The sequence below is a fragment of the Heptranchias perlo genome, chromosome 16 (assembly GCF_035084215.1).
Source record: "Heptranchias perlo isolate sHepPer1 chromosome 16, sHepPer1.hap1, whole genome shotgun sequence".
In the NCBI taxonomy this organism is placed as follows: Eukaryota; Metazoa; Chordata; class Chondrichthyes; order Hexanchiformes; family Hexanchidae; genus Heptranchias; species Heptranchias perlo.
In genome coordinates this window covers 25,116,744-25,135,714 of record NC_090340.1, presented here as the reverse complement: position 1 = coordinate 25,135,714, position 18,971 = coordinate 25,116,744, and the positions used below count along the sequence as shown (strand labels likewise).

Here is an 18,971-nt window from a genome sequence, read left to right as displayed (position 1 = left end):
GTTGTTCCCATGTGCCTGCTGCCCTTGTCCTTCTAGGTGGTAGAGGTCACGGGTTTGGGAGGTGCTGTCAAAGAAGCCTTAGGGAGTTGCTGTAGTGCATCTTGTAGATGGTACACACTGCAGCCACAATGCGCCGGTGGTGGAGGGAATGAATGTTTAGGGTGGTCGATGGGGTGCCAATCAAGCAGGCTGCTTTGTCCTGGATGGTGTCGAGCTTCTTCAGTGTTGTTGGAGCTGCACTCATCCAGGCAAGTGGGGAGTATTCCATCACACTCCTGACTTGTGCCTTGTAGATGGTGGAAAGGCTTTGGGGAGTCAGGAGGTGAGTCACTTGCCGCAGAATACCCAGCCTCTGACCTGCTCTTGTGGCCACTGTATTTATGTGTCTGGCCCAGTTAAGTTTCTGGTCAATGGTGACCCCCAGGATGTTGATGGTGGGGAATTCAGCAATGGTAATGCCGTTGAATGTTAAGGGGAGGTGGTTAGACTCTCTCTTGTTGGAGATGGTCATTGCCTGGCGCTTGTGTAGCACGAATGTTACTTGCCACTTATCAGCCCTAGCCTGAATGTTGTCCAGGTCTTGCTGCATGTGGGCACAGACTGCTTCATTGTCTGAGTTTGACAGCTCAGTAAGGCCCTGGTATCTTCTACATGACCTTGAGAAAAGTAACTGATGTGTATAATTAGTCTATCTTCAGCACTGCAGCTTTTTGCGATGCAGTTCAAACATGACCAGTCAGCTGGAGTCTTTTTTTCTCCCCCGAGGATGTAGACACCATCTACCACAGCCAGAACACCAAGGAATTTAACCTGCTAGACTTCTGCCACCTGGACACCAGGTGAGTTAAGGCCAACTTTTCCTTTCAGATCATCTAACAGAGCTAAAATTAAAAGTAAAGTTTCTCTCCATAGGCACAACCTAATCCAAAGCAGATATAGTTCCTACCTCAAATCCCAGAACTTTATTCATCGATGAAGGTAACATTGTCCAAAGGTATTTTGCCTCTGTCCCTCTCTCTCACTGCCTCTCTCTGACTCTCTGAGTGTGCACTCTGACAGAGTGGTAGAGCAGAGAGACCAGAAGCAGCAAAAGGAAAGATAACCTTGCCAAAATTCCCCCAAGCTGTTTCTCTTTTCTACATTCAACCATTATTATATCTTTCCTTTGGTGAAATTACATTTAAATAGATTGGGAATTTTTTTTTAAATCCTCTGAAATGAGTGAATCCATTAGACTTTTCTAAATATGTTTCATGATGTTTGTTTATTACCTTGATCAACCATTAATACCTTTTCTGTCTAACAGAGATGTGGCATTAAGTGTGGCAGCCTTGGCATTTAACCAGTGGTTTACAAAGCTTTTCTCCAAGGATTTACGGCTGGTAAGTCCGATTGGAACAAACTGGATGTATTGCTCCAAGAATCAATCTGGCAAATCCTCTGGGTAGTGTGTGGAAAGCAGTTACAATCATGTCTACAGCCTGGTGATTAGCTTCAAATCCAAATCAACTGCAGTTTTGCAGCGAATCACAGTGACTGTTTTACTCCAAATTATTTCCTATGTGTGACCCAACGTTTCACTGCAATGAAGGAAATAATCTGATATTTGGTTAATGTCTTTATGCAACACATAGTTGATTATTCACTCTACAAAATCTAATCGAAGCACATTAATAATTGTTGTTATTTTTTATGCGGAGTGAGCTCCTTATTGCAGACTGATCCATGCTGTCCTGATGTTTTTATTCGTTCATGGGATGTGGGCGTCGCTGGCGAGGCCGGCATTTATTGCCCATCCCTAATTGCCCTTGAGAAGGTGGTGGTGAGCCGCCTTCTTGAACCGCTGCAGTCCGTGTGGTGAAGGTTCTCCCACAGTGCTGTTAGGAAGGGAGTTCCAGGATTTTGACCCAGCAACGATGAAGGAACGGCAATATGGTTCCAAGTCGGGATGGTGTGTGACTTGGAGGGGAACGTGCAGGTGGTGTTGTTCCCATGTAGCTGCTGCTCTTGTCCTTCTAGGTAGTAGAGATCGCGGGTTTGGGAGGTGCTGTCGAAGAAGCCTTGGCGAGTTGCTGCAGTGCATTCTGTGGATGGTACACACTGCAGCCACTGTGCGCCGGTGGTGAAGGGAGTGAATGTTTAGGGTGGTGGATGGGGTGCCAATCAAGTGGGCTGCTTTGTCTTGAATTGTGTCGAGCTTCTTGAGTGTTATTGGAGCTGCACTCATCCAGGCAAGTGGAGAGTAGTCCATCACACTCCTGACTTGTGCCTTGTAGATGGTGGAAAGGCTTTGGGGAGTCAGGAGGTGAGTTACTCGCTGCAGAATACCCAGCCTCTGACCTGCTCTTGTAGCCACAGTATTTATATGGCTGGTCCAGTTAAGTTTTTCTCTTCAGTTTGCCCGATGTCCAAAATAACCTGAGTAGTTATATTTGTCCTCTAACTCAAATGTTGGAAATATGTTATTATTAATGCTACCAAGGGTTGTTAATCCTTCTTAATAATAACTTTCACGACGACTCGGGCCCGAGTGTGACAGAACATGCAAGCTTTATTATAGACACAAGAACAATGTTCTGATGCGGTTATACCAAACAAGTATTTATATAACTATCGAATAAACAAGGATGGTGCAACCTGTCCTTAGGAAATTTCAGGATGATCAGACCTGGTTCATAGGGCGTGTGAACCTCCGCCGTTCCAAGAAACTGCTTCTGACTTGTAGTGGGTCAGTGCCTCTGTTTATATATCTTTCTGAAGCATATTTGCTTCTAGTAGTCCAGTGATGTCATCTGTCCTGGACATTTCCGCCCAGGGTGCCCATTGTTCCAGACATCTTTCAGATAGCCATTCTATGGTGTTAATTGTTTGTCTGAACCTATTCTATGGGGATAACGTGGAGATGCCGGTGATGGACTGGGGTTGACAATTGTAAACAATTTTACAACACCAAGTTATAGTCCAACAATTTTATTTTAAATTCCACAAGCTTTCGGAGGCTTCCTCCTTCCTCAGGTGAATGGTGTGGAAATGAAATTTTCGAATCCTTCGCATTTGAAAATCACAGAACAATGCCTGGTGATTACTGCTCGTTGCCAAGGCAATCACAGTGAGCAGACAGAGAGGTGTCACCTAAAAGGCCACCGAATATACAAACCCCCAAAAAAAAAGAGAGAGAGAGAAGGAAGACAGTCAATGACCCGTTATATTAAAAACAGATAACATTTGTTCGCTGGTGGGGTTACGTGTAGTGTGACATGAACCCAAGATCCCGGTTGAGGCCGTCCTCATGTTGCGGAACTTGGCTATCAATTTCTGCTCGACGATTTTGCGTTGTCGCGACACACTACACGTAACCCCACCAGCGAACAAATGTTATCTGTTTTTAATATAACGGGTCATTGACTGTCTTCCTTCTCTCTCTCTTTTTTTTGGGGGGGTTTGTATATTCGGTGGCCTTTTAGGTGACACCTCTCTGTCTGCTCACTGTGATTGCCTTGGCAACGAGCAGTAATCACCAGGCATTGTTCTGTGATTTTCAAATGCGAAGGATTCGAAAATTTCATTTCCACACCATTCACCCGAGAAAGGAGGAAGCCTCCGAAAGCTTGTGGAATTTAAAATAAATTTGTTGGACTATAACTTGGTGTTGTAAAATTGTTTGCAATGGGGATAACGGTTATCAATCCTATCTATCTTATGTGGGAGGGACATGCCCTTATCTTTGTGTATTTAGATTGATCAGATGCAGACATTTAAGATGTCTCATCCTGTATATGCCAATCACGAAGGTTACCTAATTTTCTGAATTGTAAACAATTTTACAACACCAAGTTATAGTCCAGCAATTTTATTTTAAATTCACAAGCTTTCGGAGGCTTCCTCCTTCGTCAGGTGAACGATGTGAAAAATTGTTTACAATTGTCAACCCCAGTCCATCACCGGCATCTCCACATCATAATTTTCTGAACAAAGCTCCTGCAATTAACATAACAGGATTAGTCTGTGTGCAGGACCTGAGTCTTTGTTTATGCCTTGGGACTTCTTGTTATCTGTTTCTGACAATTGGTCTTCAATGTCTCTGTTTCGCACTCCTATTGTCTTTGCAATATTCTCAATCACTTTCCCTGATGGCCTGATGTCAGATATATCATTTTCTGTGGAATGCTGGCTCCTTTTGTATTCTCACAGGCCCAAGATCTTCCCGCAGCCTTGCTTTTTAGCCAAGCGCCTGAAGCTTTGCAAGATGGGATACATGATTATGATTTGGTCTAGAAATCATATTTCTTACACCAAAGAACTAAAGTAGAAGTATTTTTAAATTTGTTTGCAGGCAGCAGAAGAGATCCGACCAAAAACAAAGCAGCCCAGAGACATTCCCAAAACACTGCGGTTCCCACTCCAAATCCGAATGTCCAGCAAACATCATTCTACACATATTCCCATTTACAACTGCTTCTGAGGTGAAAAAGGTTCTGCAAAAAATTCCCACTTGTATCTAGCTGCCTCAGCTCATCTGCTGCTGAAACCCTCATCCATGCCTTTGTTACCTCTAGACTTGACTGTTCCAATGCTCTCCTCCCACCTCGCACCCTCCATAAACTTGAGATTATCCAAAACGCTGCTGTCCCATCCAAACTCGCACCAAGTCCTGTTCACCCATCACCCCCGTGCTCGCTGACCTACATTGGCTCCTGGTCCGGCAAGTCCTCGATTTTAAAATTCTCATCCTTGTTTTCAAATCTCTCAATGGCCTCGCCCCTCCCTAACTCTGTAACCTCCTCCAGCCCTACAACCCTCCAAGATCCCTGCGCTCCTCCAATTCTGGCCTCTTGCCTATCCCCGCTTTTTATTGCTCCACCTTTGATGGCTCTGCCTTCAGCTGCCTAGGCCCTAAGCTCTTGAATTCCCATCCTAAACCTCTCTGCCTCTCTACCTCTCTCTCTTCCTTTAAGACGCTCCTTAAAACCTACCTCTTTGACCAAGCTTTTGATCACCTGTCCTAGTATCTCCTCATTGATTTTGATAAGGGCTGTTTCAGTGCTGCGGCAGAGGCAGAAACCTGATTGGAGAGGTTCAAACATGGAGTTGTGGAAAAGATGGGCACGGATTTGGGAGGCAACAACACGTTCAAGGACTTTGGAAAGGAAAGGAAAGTTGGAGATGGAGCAGTAGTTTGCAAGGACAGAGGGGGGTGAAGGCCGGTCGATGCACACAAGGCTGAAGTGGGCAGCCTTAGTGAGCGACTGACCATGCTCAGAATATTAAGGAGGGAGAAGTTTATATAGACGAGGTATTAGAGAAGACCACACTGAGGTTCAGAGTAGGAGAGGAGACTCTGGTACCTACAGGTGGGTAAAGTTATGGAAACTCTTTATTAAAGATAAGATCATGGAGCACCTGGATAGAAATAAAATCATAATAGATAGCCAATATGGGTTCATGAAAGGATGGTAGATAGGGGTGAGGCAGTGCATTTGGTGTACTGAAATTTCAGTAAGGCCTCTGTTACAGTTCCTCTGGAAAGGCTGGTGCTGAAAATAAAGAAAGCGAGAATCAGTGGAAATATTTTATAATTGGTTGACCATTATCTCATTGAAACATATAAGATTATGAGGGGGATTGACTGGATAGAGGCTGTTTCCCATGGCTGGAGAGTCTAGAACTAGAGGGCATAGTTGAAAGATAAGGGGTCGTCCATTTAAGATTGAGGTTTGTGAATCTTTGGAATTCTCTACCCCAGAGGGCTGTGGATGCTGAGTCGTTGAGTATATTCAAGGCTGAGATCGATAGATTTTTGGACTCCAAGGGAATCAAGGGATATGGGGATCGGGCAGGAAAGTGGAGTTGAGGTCGAAGATCAGCCATGATCTGATTGAATGGCGGAGCAGGCTTGAGGGGTCATATGGCCTACTCCTGCTCCTATTTCTTATGTTCTTATTTAGAATGCAGAGGGTGGTGGTACAGGGATTGTCATCAGCCTGGGAGAATGTTACCATTGGGGTCCCACAGGGACCTGTTTTGTGACCTCTTTTGTTTTATATGTTCATAAATGATCTGGAGCTAGAGGTCACAAGCACAATGGCTAAATTTACAGATGATACAAAGCTAATGAAGGTGATGGGCTCCAAAGCTGAACAGGGAAAGTTACAGGAGGATTTGAATATATTTGGGGATTGAGCAGACAGGTGGCAGATGAAATTCAACATGGAGAAATGCAAAGTGCTTCACATGGGAACAACAAAATCGAGGAAGGGACCATTACTTAAATGGAAAGAAAATAAGGTGCAGGAAAAATGAAAGTGATCTGGGGGTCCTGATTGACAATAAATTGAAGTTATTGCAACAATGCTCGGTGCCAGTGAGTAAAGTAAATCAGATGTTGGGATATATTAAAAGATCAATATTGAGCTGAAATAGTGAGGTAATCCTGCCACTTTATAAATCATTGGTGTACCCGCACTTAGAATATTGTGTACAGTTCTGGCCGCCGCAGCACAAAAAGGAAATTGTAGCAATTGAGAGGATACAGAAGAGAGCAACTAGAATGATCGAGGGGACGGGAGGGATGGGATTATGAGGAGCGATTATGTAAATTGGGTATGTTCTCACGGGAAAAGAGAAGGTTAAGAGATGATATGATTGCTCTTTTTAAGATTCTAAAGTGACTAGATAATGTAGAACGAGAAGATGTTTCACCTTATGCAGAACAGTAGAACCAGAGGACAGGGTGTGCACTTGAAGGGGAGGGGTAAATTCAAAACATTATTTCAGTGAGTGGTAAATTTATGGAACACCCTCCCTAGGAAGAAGGAAGAAGCATTTAAATGCAAATTAGATAGATTTCCTTCAGTAAATAATAATTTAGGATATTGTACATGTAATTTGAGACGTGACACATGGTAAGTGTAGCTTACTTGGGAAGATCAGGTGACTTTGGACCAATGGTTCCCAAAGGTTTCCATCACTAGGGTTTTCCTTACCCCATGTCTGGGTCTGTTGTAGACTCAGGTTAGTGTTAGATTGGGGGGGGGGTGGGAAGGAAGGTCATCGGGAGGGCAGGGGCCCCGGGGGAGGACTCAGTAATTGGGGGTCATCGGAGGGGGTGCTGGAGGTCACCGGTGAGGGTGGGGGGGCTCGGTCATCGAGGGAGTCAGTCATTGGGGGTGTCACTCTTCGGCAGTCATCAGGGGGTGGTCATTGGGGGGCTCAGTCATCGTTGAGGGCTCATTCATCTGGTGGGGGGGGGGTCAGTCATCGGGGGGATCAGGGTTGGAGATTGTGGGGGGGTCAGTCATCGGGGGGATCAGGGTTGGGGATCGTGGGGGGGGGTTCGGGGATAGTGGAGGGGGTCAGGGACCGTGGGGGGAGGGGTCGGAGATCGTGGGGGGAGGGGTCGGAGATCGTGGGGGGAGGGGTCGGAGATCGTGGGGGGAGGAGGCGGAGATCATGAGGGTGGTCGCTGCAGGTGGGCTTGTTAGGCCTGGGGGATGCACTCCAGCTCCTCTGGACCCACAGGCTGTGCTATAAAGGCACTTACCTGCTGTTTCAGGCCTTCTCGCCTCTCTCATGCTGCGTGAAGTAAAAAACCTGTCAAAATGGAGGCCCGCAGCCTCCTTGAAAGCTTTAACTGACCCACCCCTCATCCCACCTCAGTGAAAACCGGAAGTGGACGGGTTGGAGGTGGGTTCGGGGCTGGTTTTAGATTTTTAAAATTTTTACTGCTCCCGGCCCCAACCCACCCGTTTCTCCCATTTAAAATCATGCCCATCGAGAGAGATTGATTGCTATGATTAGTGAACAACTCCATTCTCATTGTATCATGCGACTACCAGGATGGTAGAAAGCGAACTAGATGGACATTAGTCTTTTTTCATCTAGCTGTTCCTATGTTCATCTTTATCACACAGTATTGTTAGACCTGTTTCTTTCTGCAAACCTCCTGAGCCAAACCCAAAGGGTTACAATATATTCGTCATGTGCTCAGAATGCCACTTCCTGTCCTTTTATCATTATCAATAGATCTAATACTGCCACGCTACTGAGCAGTGTAGCTGTTCAATTTAAGAGGTTTGACTATACAGTCCAAACATGGAAATATTTGCTGGTTACTAAAGATTCAAATGCTGTGATGTGCTGTATTGCTGTGAAATTTTCTATATTTGACAGAACAAAGGGAAGTACTTGAAAGATAGGGTGAAGAAATTAAGTGAAGCTGTTGATTCCCAGGGGTATCAGACACACGCCCGCACACACCTCGCTGTAGTGATTTTCATTCCAAGATGACTGCTAGCCACTTCATATAACGTAATCAGGAACATTGTAATAAAATTAATATAAAAAATTCAGTGGAAGTTAAATCATTTTTCAAATCATTTTAAGTGAGATATGAAAAATAATCCAGCTGTGAGAGATGGTTTAATTTTCCACTCAAACAGTCCTCTGTGCTGTTGGTTCTGTGTGTAGCAACTTGCTAAAAATTAACTGATTGTAAAAATAATAATTAATAAACTCTAAATTGTTATGACAAGTGGCAGGTTTATGAATGAAGCTCAAAATAAATCAATTTACAGAATTTAATTTCTCTCAGGAATGACTTCTTCCTTCACATTTAACTGTCCTTTAACTCTGATTTCTAGCCAATGTAATTCAGATCGCTATGTCTTAGTGCAGCCGATTTTTTGCTTCCGCTTAAATAGTTTTTGGCCCATTTCTTGTAGAAGAAAGAAATGTGCCATTTTATGGGAAATACAGTTCTAGCTTTTGGTCTTATTACTTTTTTTGGGCAACCTGTAACTGGTGTTGATTTCACAAATCCACCTAGGCCGATGGAATATTGGCAAGTTGACAAACCTAACTGAGTACAGGCAACACTAAAGGGAGTGAGGAAAGGTAACCCTAGAATAGGGAAATTTTTAAAGAAGGAATCTACCTGATGGCACACATTATGTATTCTTTTTAATATTCCTTGTCACCGCCAGGGCCCCGATGTGATCGAGCAGGTCCTCTATGTAATCAGCTGGTCCACTAAACTGGAGGAGCTGGTTTTAGAAAATGCTGGAATGAAGTTGTAAGTAGACTATCGATTTTGGTGGTGTTGCCATTAAGTTAACATTAAGTTATACATTTTTCCTCCCTCCTTTTATCTAGCAATTTTCTTGCTGAGGTGCAGTTACATGGGTGTGAGGTGCTATCCATTACCTCACTATCCTATGGTGTATGAGTCTAGACAGTAAGTGTTGGCAGGTTATTCGACTGCAGAGGGCATCATAACAGAACCAGATGCTTTCCTCACCTGATGTCCGCACGTGCTCACTCTGGCAGAGGTCGCTGGATAATGATGAGCGGGAATCTTGGCTGATTTCCCTGAAGGAATTGAACTTGAGACTTTTCTTATCTTAATAGTTCAGCTATTCACTGCCTTAACCAACTGAACCATTAGTGTAGCCCCAAATGCTTTTGTTAAAGACTTCTAAATGTTAGGAATGTTGGACATCTGGTTCAGGTTGTGATGGGGCAGTCTGTTTACTCCTTTAAAACGCTCACCATTCTGTTGTGCCTTTACAGTGTCACCAATTTCCTGATCTTTAACTTGGAACAAAAACATAATTTGTTGAAAATATTAATATTGCCTTGTACAAATAAACTATTCTTTGAATAGTTGTAATTCAAACTGTGGCTTAGATCAGCAATGCTGTTCAAACAGCAGCTAGTGGGAGAAATTCTTATAAATAATGAAATGGCAGACCACTGAAGGATATGGAACTTATCACGCTATGTGGTAACATCACAACTGGAAGTACTTCTCTGCGGCTCAGTACTATATTCTGGTGCCGCTAGTGTTACACCCCATGTGCAGGACTAAACCGCAGGAGGACTATTTATTTTCTTATAGAAGCTGATGACATGTTCAATTTTTGTTCTCTACTCATAGGTCATGGAATTAAATATTTGTATTAGCTTTGAGGCTCATGTGTTGAGGGGGAAAAAAATAAGAGATTTCTTTGTGAATTTAATACTTTTTCCAAGAAGGAAGCCAACTGTGATTGGAGAAAGGTTGAAGGCAGTTTGCAAACTGCAATAAAGACTATTAAAGTATCACCCAAATTTGTAATAATCTCTCAAAACTAAATTTTAAAAACGCTTGAATTAATAATTTTATTTTAAACCCACACCTGTTGCAGCAGATTAGATGATGTGGAACATGTAATACCCTCAGTTATTCCACTCGTGAGAGAGATCTTCATACCTCACTAATGTCTTCCTCATGCCTGGAATAAATCGACTCTGCTGGTCCACCCCGGATATCCTCTTTATTTTATTACATAGAGTTTGATGTTTTATCATCTAGCAGTGGCTGCAGGGCGGTCCTTTTCCTTTGCTTTTGATTGTGTGTTGTCATTCGATCCTAAATAAGAGAAGAAACAGTATTGTCCAGGGTTCTATGTTGATGTACATTAGAGTTGAGTTTCAGTCAGTCAGTGTGTATGTTACATAAATATCTTACCGTTTCAGTGACGCTGGACAGAAAATAGCTCTGGCTCTGGAAGAGAATTTCCATCCTGTGCTTCACACGATAAACCTTTCCAGCAACCAGCTGGAGGACAAAGGTAAAGATCATATTTCATTGATTTATTATTGATACTGGTCAGAATTGTTTTATCCTAGTCTGGGCCCAATGCAAGGCCTAACTTAAAGTTAGGTTTAGGTCAAGTTCATATCAATTGGCTTAGATTTTTTTTGTCTCTGTTATCTTCCATTTTTTCTGCTCTTGCAGAATGCTCACCACCATGCATCCTCCTCCAGACACACTGTGAACAAATTCCATTACTGCAACTTCAGGAACAGCCAGCAGGAGGCATACTTTATATGGGTCCAGCTGGACAATGTTAGTCCCAGTGTCCTCCTTACAAATCAGCCTTCCCCTCCCCCTTGAAAAAGATGCAATTCCTTTTTATTGAATCCAGCAGCTCAGCTGAGTACTAAGAAATAATACCACCGCACTGGGAATTATGAATCTGACTAAGAGGCAATCCTGAGACCTGAATCATTTCCTTCTAGATGGGAGTGAAGTGTTCATGCACCTGAATTACTGAACTTCTGGCACCAACCCATTCTAGAACTTCCAAGTGTCTAAATTCATGCAGCCTTCCCACATAAATATGCCTTTTCTAAACTGGGACACATCAGCTCTGGTACAAGAAGTCACAAAGACTTTTGGGTCCCTGTTGGGTTAGAGGAAAGAACCACAGAACGACATAGCTGTTGTAGTAGAAGGGATACAATATGAGAATAGGGTTCTGTTTGAGACATTTATACATGCACTGTTTCAGAATACAGTTCCCTATCCACCAGAAGGGAAATTCTCCTGAGTGCATTGTTAAATTGGCTTTTTGAGTCATTGTGGTTGTGTTGGAGGCCTGTGGTGCAATCGAAAAGGCTAGATTTCATTCTTGTGAAAAATGTGTGCAGCAGGCTGTGGCTTCATACAAGTTCACGGAATGCCATGAGACTTTGGGGACATCTACTTGCATTGTTTTAATTGATTTTCATAAAACTTTCAACGTACTTCATGATAAAGCTGAATGCTATGATGGTACATGGCTAAATCCAGGATGGACACTCATTCCAAGGTCCACATAAGGGTACACGAGAGACTCACTGGGCCTAACCTTCTCTAAAGAGGAGTGAAATCGTCCACAGTCACTGCCCTATGCAATGTCCTCATCAATGATGTGTCAAATGGCATTGTAAGGGGCCACATTGGAGTGTCTGTTCTAAGCACTTCTGAAAGATTTGCAATGCTTTTTTTCAAGGATGTTGTCGTGTTGTTGGCAGACTCTCCTAGGGATGTAATGGACTTACCTCATCAGCTTGAACATTGGGCTAACCAATGGGATATGATGCTGCTGCCCCCGAATGCAATATTATGGCTTCAGATGGTTAAACTCCAGCAGCATTTCTATAGAAACTGGGGTGTCCCTAAGTCTTAACTCTGTTAACATGGTGGTGGGTTTCTGCGTGTGTGAGGCTCACAGCTGACCACAATAAAAAGCTAAGAAAGGACTAAAAGAGAAGGAAAAGCAGCTCAGCCCATGAAGGTGAACTGACATTTTCTGACACTGAAACTTTTATTAGATATGTAATAAATGACTTGGTAGTGCAGCAGGTTGGTGAGCCAAAGCATTGTGCCATCAACTGGTAAGATAAGGAGTTAGCTACATGATCCTCGCAGGGTGAGTTCTGAGCCAGGGCAAGCACAGGCTACATATTTCCAAAAAGGGAGGAAGAAGAAAACACTAGAGGAGCAGTCACCCTGTGGACTTCCTTACAATTAGTATGTGAAACAAAATGGAGAAGGGGCCTGGAAGTAGGTGGCTTCACTGCTCTCTTGGACAGAGGAGGTGTGTGGAAGGGGGAGTGAATGTAAAAAACTAGTGAAAAAAATAAAGATATAGATAAACTGATAAATTATACATTGTAACACCAGTCCTCCCTGTTTTCATTAGGGGTGTCAGCACTCAGTCAACAGTTTGAAAAGCTGTCCAAAGGACTAAAGTACCTCAACCTCGCCAGAACGTCACTGGCTGCAAAAGGTAAGTCTTCAGCAAGCCACTAAGTTTCAGTCAACCACAAGCTTAAACTCAATTACTTGTATGTGGATTTCTTGTGTTTTTGAAAAAGAAATTGTAGTTATCTCTAAATATGTACCTCTGGGCTAAAAATCATGGAGTATTTGGCGTACAGGAAAATGTTTTGAAAAGGCCTTATTCTGAACTATAGCCGGGCTCAGTATGCAGATCTGGAAAACAGCTCTCATTTTCCACAGTGCAATTGTTTAAGAGAGCTGTAATGTTTGATGCGCGTGGAAGATAATGCTGGATTGCTGTGGTCATATGACAGAGCAGTAGCAACCTCTTTTAATTTTCATTTGTCAAGATTTGCATCCTTTATGGCGTGGCTGTTGAACACGTAACAGACGCTTGCATTGTGCTGTTGGAATGATTCACAAAATATGTTTTTCATGCTAGGTATAGTTAGAAGGAGCAGCAATAGCCAGCTTGCTCTCTGAGCTAAAGAGACATTCCATTGCTGTTCAGAGAGGTCAAGAGCGGTTAATGTTAAATTTAGAACTGTATAACTTTATGTAACTTTAAAAGTGGCATGAGGAAAGAAATAAAACCATTTTTCAACATGAAATAGTTGCTAGATAATTCTTAACATGAAACAATGAATTAATTCTCATTTTTTTATAACTGTGCATTTTTTTTACTTTTATGACATCTAAAGTCAATTTTGGAATTTGGATTTGAATTTCACATGAGCAAATATAACATTTTCAGCCTCATTTCAATGCTGCAAAAGGGAAAAAGCATTACAAAATAAAATGATTAGCAGTTCTAATAAATAACCATCAGATGCTAATCATTTGATTTCTTCATGTAACTTTGTGCTGCCTTACGTAGCAGCTCATGATGTGATTGACTATTTGCATGAAGGGTTGACATAACTGGTTCACTGGTAGATTGACATAACACATAATGAGGGTAGGAAAAGAAGCATGGTGATCAAACACAGGTATGTTAGTTGTGAACATTAGCAACAAAAAAACTATCATCTATCAGGCCTTTTCAAAATTTTTTCATGTACGCCAAATACTGTCATATTTCTCCATTATTTTTGGACCAGAGGTACATATTTACATGGACCTGTGATTGATGATTACATTATTATCTAATTTGGAAATATTCAACAGGAGAAACTGATTTGTTATCCTGGATCTAAAATTGGTAGTCAGAATGTTCAAATAATGCTCATCATGTCTCCCCTTTTCTTCCCTCCCCCTGAAGTTGATACTGGGCACGGGTTCAGCGGGTGCTGGGCACGGGTTCAGCGGGTGCTGGGCACGGGTTCAGCGGGTGCTGGGCACGGGTTCAGCGGGTGCTGGGCACGGGTTCAGCGGGTGCTGGGCACGGGTTCAGTGGGTACCACGTGGTAGCTTGTACTTACAAGTAGCCTGTTCGAGAGTGGCAGAAGGCTATTGGATCATACAGCTGAGCCCAGTCCGGTCCTTATCTGTCATTCACGCCACATGCATTTTCCCAGCGGGGATCACTGGGCAGTGATTTGGAGAGGGAGTCATGTTCTCCAGACTGAAGACACTGGCACTGTGTTTCCGCAGGTTTCTCCCAATCTCCTGTCTTAACCTTGGTGGGAGATTGGCGGAAACCCCAAAGAAATGGAATAAATGGCCATTTTTAGCCATTTACACTATTTTTGAAGGGGATTCCACTGATCTCCTGTCCCCGACCACCCCCCCTCCCACTGTGGAAATTCCAGGTGGCTGAGTCCAATTACGGTGCCCCTATCATCATGGCAGTTTGGATCAGCTGACTCAAACACCTGAGGTAAAAAGCAGAATATATAAACCCAGAGAGGAATCATGAGTGGAATAATGGAACAGAGCATCTTACACCAATAACTGATGGAGACATTAAGAAATTAAAGTGACACAATGCTTCTGACACGCCTGGGAGAGAGATGAGTTATTGCTCTTGTAGCTTGCATTTAGCTTCTTTGAATTAGGGTATGGGGCCAATGACAAGAGAGGTCAGAGTGGGAATGGGAATGGGAATGGGAGTTATAGTGGCAACCCACATAAAACACCCTCAGCCATTTTTAAAATCTGTTTAGTTCATAAAAATACACAGAATCCAAATATTAGTGGATGAGCTTGTCAAATATCTGACAATTGTCAATAATTTCATGCAACCTACTTCAATGGCAGTACTCCAGGGATAGAATACTGCCTAAATGAGAATATTCCAAGTACAGATAATTGCCTCAGTGGGAATACTCCAGGTATAGGTAAATACTTCAATGGGAATAATCCAGGTATAGGTAAATACTTCAATGGGAATAATCCAGGTATAGATAAATGCTTCAGTGGGAATAATCCAGGTATAGATTACTACCTCAATGGGAATACTCCAGGTATAGAGCATTGACTTGCCGACGTATTATAAAGTATTAAAATAATTGGTACCCTGCCTGTAAAGGTTCCCTTTTATTTGTTGATCTCTTTCTGTAACCTGTCTCTCTGCACCATCATTACACCTTTTTTCTTCATCTTTTTCAGGTCTTAACTCTTTGGCTCAGTCATTTATTGTCAATGAATCTTTCGCATCCTCTCTCGTTCACCTGGACCTCTCTGGGAATCCTGGGATATTAGCTGCTGAAGATACCTGTGTAAGTGGATAGACGCAGTAGCACAGGCCTCAATGTAACCTCCATTTTGGTTTCTGAAATGCCTAAACATTGAATTCAGTGTCTAAATATTCTTATCCAGTCTATAAAGTAATGGATCTATGAAATTTATTTCAATATAGATAATTGTTAGGTGATGCATTTTGGTAGAAGAAATAAGAAGACCACATACACCTTGGAAAGTAAGAGTCTAAATGGGGTAGAGGAGCAGAGAGATCTAGGGGCACAGATCGTTAAAAGTAGCAACGCAGGTTAATGAGGCCATAAAAAATGCAAACAAAGCATTGGGGTTCATTTCTAGAGGAATAGAACTGAAATGCAGAGAAGTTATATTAAACTTGCATAGAACCTTGGTTAGACCACACTTAGAGTACTATGCAATGTTCTGGTCTCCATGTTATGAAAAGGATTTAGAGGCTTTGGAGAAGGTACAAAAAAGATTCACAAGGATGATACCAGAACTGAGAGGTTAGAACTATCAGGAATGACTGAATAGGCTGGGGCTCTTTTCTCTAGAAAAGGGAAGGCTGAGGAGTGACCTAATAGAGGTCTTTAAAATTATGAAGGGATTTGATTGGGTAGATGTAGATGAAATGTTTCCGCTTGTGGGAGAATCCAAAGCAAGGGGTCATAAATATAAGATAGTCACTAATAAATCTAATAAGGAATTCAGGAAAAACCTCTTTACCCAGAGAGTGGTTAGAACGTGTAACATGGAGTAGTTGAGGCAAATAGCATAGATGCATTTAAGGGGAAGCTAGATAAGCACACGAGGGAGAAAGGAATAGAGGGTTATGCTGATAGGGTTAGATGAAGTAGGATGGGAAGAGGCTCGTGTGGAGCATAAACATTGGCATGGACCAGTTGGGCCGAATGGCCTGTTTATGTGCTGTAAATTCTATGTAATTCTATGCAAGAACATATCTCTGTGTGGCAACTCAGCTCAAATATTAGGCAAATGTTGGGACTAGTGTTTCTCATTAATAAAAGTGACCTAGCTTGCAAACCAGTGCCAAGGTATAAAGCTCTGTTTGTTCTTACCAATAACGGTCATCAAAATAGGTCAGCTTTTTAAACCAAAATAAGTGATTGTCACTCCTAATGAATGAGATTGCAAACTTCCACACTGATTTTAGCTGATGTGTTTAAGAGTGAATGGGGGTAATTTTGACTTTGTACAATAGTGTAAAACAGGTGATAGCAAATTGGCAGCCCATTTTACATCTATCCCGATTTTTATTTCCATTGACTTCAAAATTACCCCCAATTACTTACAATGTGCTGCACAAAACCGCGCTGACTTATTCAACCCTCCTTTATCTACGGATTTTCCTATATTTTTCAGGAAGAATTAGCCTCAAATAATAATGGATAGGAAAATAAAACACAGCACAATCTAAAAGCTTGTTTAACGCCCATTGTAGTTCTTTAAGAGTCTGACACAAGCTTTTTCTCATTTGTTTTTACTAGATTTTGTAGATTATTTTCTTAATTAATTTGTATACTAATTAGAAAAATAGATAACCAATTCCCATCTTTTCCCTGCTGGATCTACCAGAGTTTTTTGTTTTGAACTGCTGAAATGTGGAGGGTATTTTAAAACCTGAGTAATTATTGCAGTGTAATCCCCATCCTAAACTGCAAATAGGGATTTTTAAGTCAATAAAACTGTTTAACTTTCTGTGTTGCTGCGGAGCAGATTTGGTTTCACAGCAATTGTGAAGTGTACAGTATAACTGTTTGAGTTTTAGGGGTGAGGACAGCCTCCAGTACATGGTTTATTTTAATGAAGTTTTAATGATTACCTTTAATTTTCTAATCATTAGTAAAGAGGTGACAGAATGGTCAGCTTTCTACTAACATTAGAAGTGTCACTGGCCTTCAGACACTGGTTAGCAGAGTTCTGTGCCTGTAATACTCATAACGCAATGTTCTGCTGTTTATCTTCTCTAAGAGCTGTGGGGAGCCGGCAGTATACTTGGGTGCTATCAGGTCACCCCACTGTCAAAGCAGGTACCTCTCCTCACTTAATAATTGCACTCCTAGAAAGCAGTCAATGATGGATCTCTCAATGATTCAGACACTCCTTTGAGTAGTAAGGGTGCTGGAGCAATAGACTTGAGACTGAGCCATCGTGTCACTGCTCCCAGCTATGAATCGGCAGCAAGTGACCCCTCTGATGAGGAGGCCAGCCATATACAAGAATGTTATTCTAATCTCTATTTAGGCAAAAAAGAAATAACAGGAGGAATGGAATATTGTTTTATACTTAGAAGATTCAGCCTTATGATTTAATATTTATTACATAAACATGATTCCAGACAACTATCATACAAAATGTTTAACAAATGTGGCTTCTGCTTTCTTTTTGTATCAGAATTTTTATAATTTCCTTGCCCGTCCGAATGCATTGGCTCACTTGGATCTGGCTGGTACTGACTGTGCCCTGGATTCTGTAAGTACCACGGTATTTTGGTGCAGTTTTCTGACATTACCTAGTCCTGGGAAGATATGAATAATGTCTGTCAGTTTAGCCCTTGTGTTAGTCTAGGCCTTATTTCAAGAACTATTACATTTTAAAACTCTACACAATGTATCATATTTTTTCTGATTGAGTGGTATCATTCTGTTTTTTCCTAAAGATTATTTTTCCTTAATTGGAATGAGGGAAGGGAAATAAATAAATATGCTGTTAACTGTGATAATGTTGATACAATACCATAACAGGAGACTCTCCTTCACTGTCCTTAAGCAAGACTTTCTACCATTTCCCCCCCCCCCACACACCCTCCCCCCCACACAACCCTCCCCCCCCCACACACCCTCCCCCCCCCTCCCCTCCCCCCTCCCCTCCCCTCCCCTCCCCCCTCCCCTCCCTCTCCCTCCCCCCTCCCCTCCCCTCCCCTCCCCCCTCCCCTCCTCCCCTCCCCTCCTCTCCCCCCCTCCCTCCTCTCCCCCCCTCCTCCTCCCGTCCTCCTCTCCCCCCCTCCTCCTCCCTCCTCCTCCCGCTCCCCCTCCTCCTCCTCCTCCCGCTCCCCCCTCCTCCTCCCCCACTCCTCCTCCCCCCCTCCTCCTCCTCCTCCCCTCCTCCCCCCCCTCCTCCTCCTCCTCCCTCCTCCTCCTCCCTCCCTCCCTCCTCCTCCCTCCCTCCTCCTCCTCCTCCTCCCCCTCCTCCCCCCCCATCTGAATCTGAGTTGTGCTGTATGTGCTGACAACAGCACAACTCAGATTCAGAACTTTGCGTTTGAGACAGTGAATCTGTATTCACCCCTCCCCTCAACCAACATCATCAAAAACAGTTTATCCTGGTCATTTATTTCATGCTGGGACCTTGCTGCACACAAATTGGCCTGCTGCACTGTCCTACATTACAACAATGACTACACTTCAAAATACTTCATTGGCTGTGAAGGGCTTTGGGACGTCCTGAGGTTCATGAAACACACTATACAAATGCAAGTTCTTTCTATCTTTCGCCCCACTTCTTTGTTGAAGTGTATTGGGGCACCAACAGATGGCGCCATTGCATCACCATAAGACCTCCACAGGATAACCTACAATATTACCTTCATAATAACTGGCATCATCAAATATTATAAATTGTCTTTTAGCAGTCTATAGAAATGCTGATTAAGGCAAACCACTTATGTATTTGTCAGGATTCGCTAAAACTGTGATGCATGTACAGTAGCTCATTTTCCTGA

The 18,971-nt window shown here is 42.8% G+C and overlaps 1 protein-coding gene and 1 long non-coding RNA gene across 2 annotated transcripts in view; one reads left to right on the top strand and one right to left on the bottom strand.

The window, feature by feature from the left end:
* The window catches only part of carmil2 (capping protein regulator and myosin 1 linker 2), a 160,763-nt gene that overhangs the window by 57,141 nt on the left and 84,651 nt on the right, over positions 1 to 18,971 (top strand). Inside the window, 7 exon segments of the mRNA XM_067997840.1 lie at positions 766 to 839; positions 1,307 to 1,382; positions 8,982 to 9,070; positions 10,516 to 10,610; positions 12,510 to 12,596; positions 15,140 to 15,249; positions 17,645 to 17,734. Coding sequence (XP_067853941.1) covers positions 766 to 839; positions 1,307 to 1,382; positions 8,982 to 9,070; positions 10,516 to 10,610; positions 12,510 to 12,596; positions 15,140 to 15,249; positions 17,645 to 17,734 — 621 coding nt within the window.
* LOC137333610 (uncharacterized) lies at positions 10,133 to 10,593 on the bottom strand. Its single transcript, XR_010965937.1, has 2 exons — positions 10,508 to 10,593; positions 10,133 to 10,408 (listed from the first exon to the last, which is right to left on the bottom strand). It is a non-coding gene; the product is annotated as an uncharacterized lncRNA (long non-coding RNA).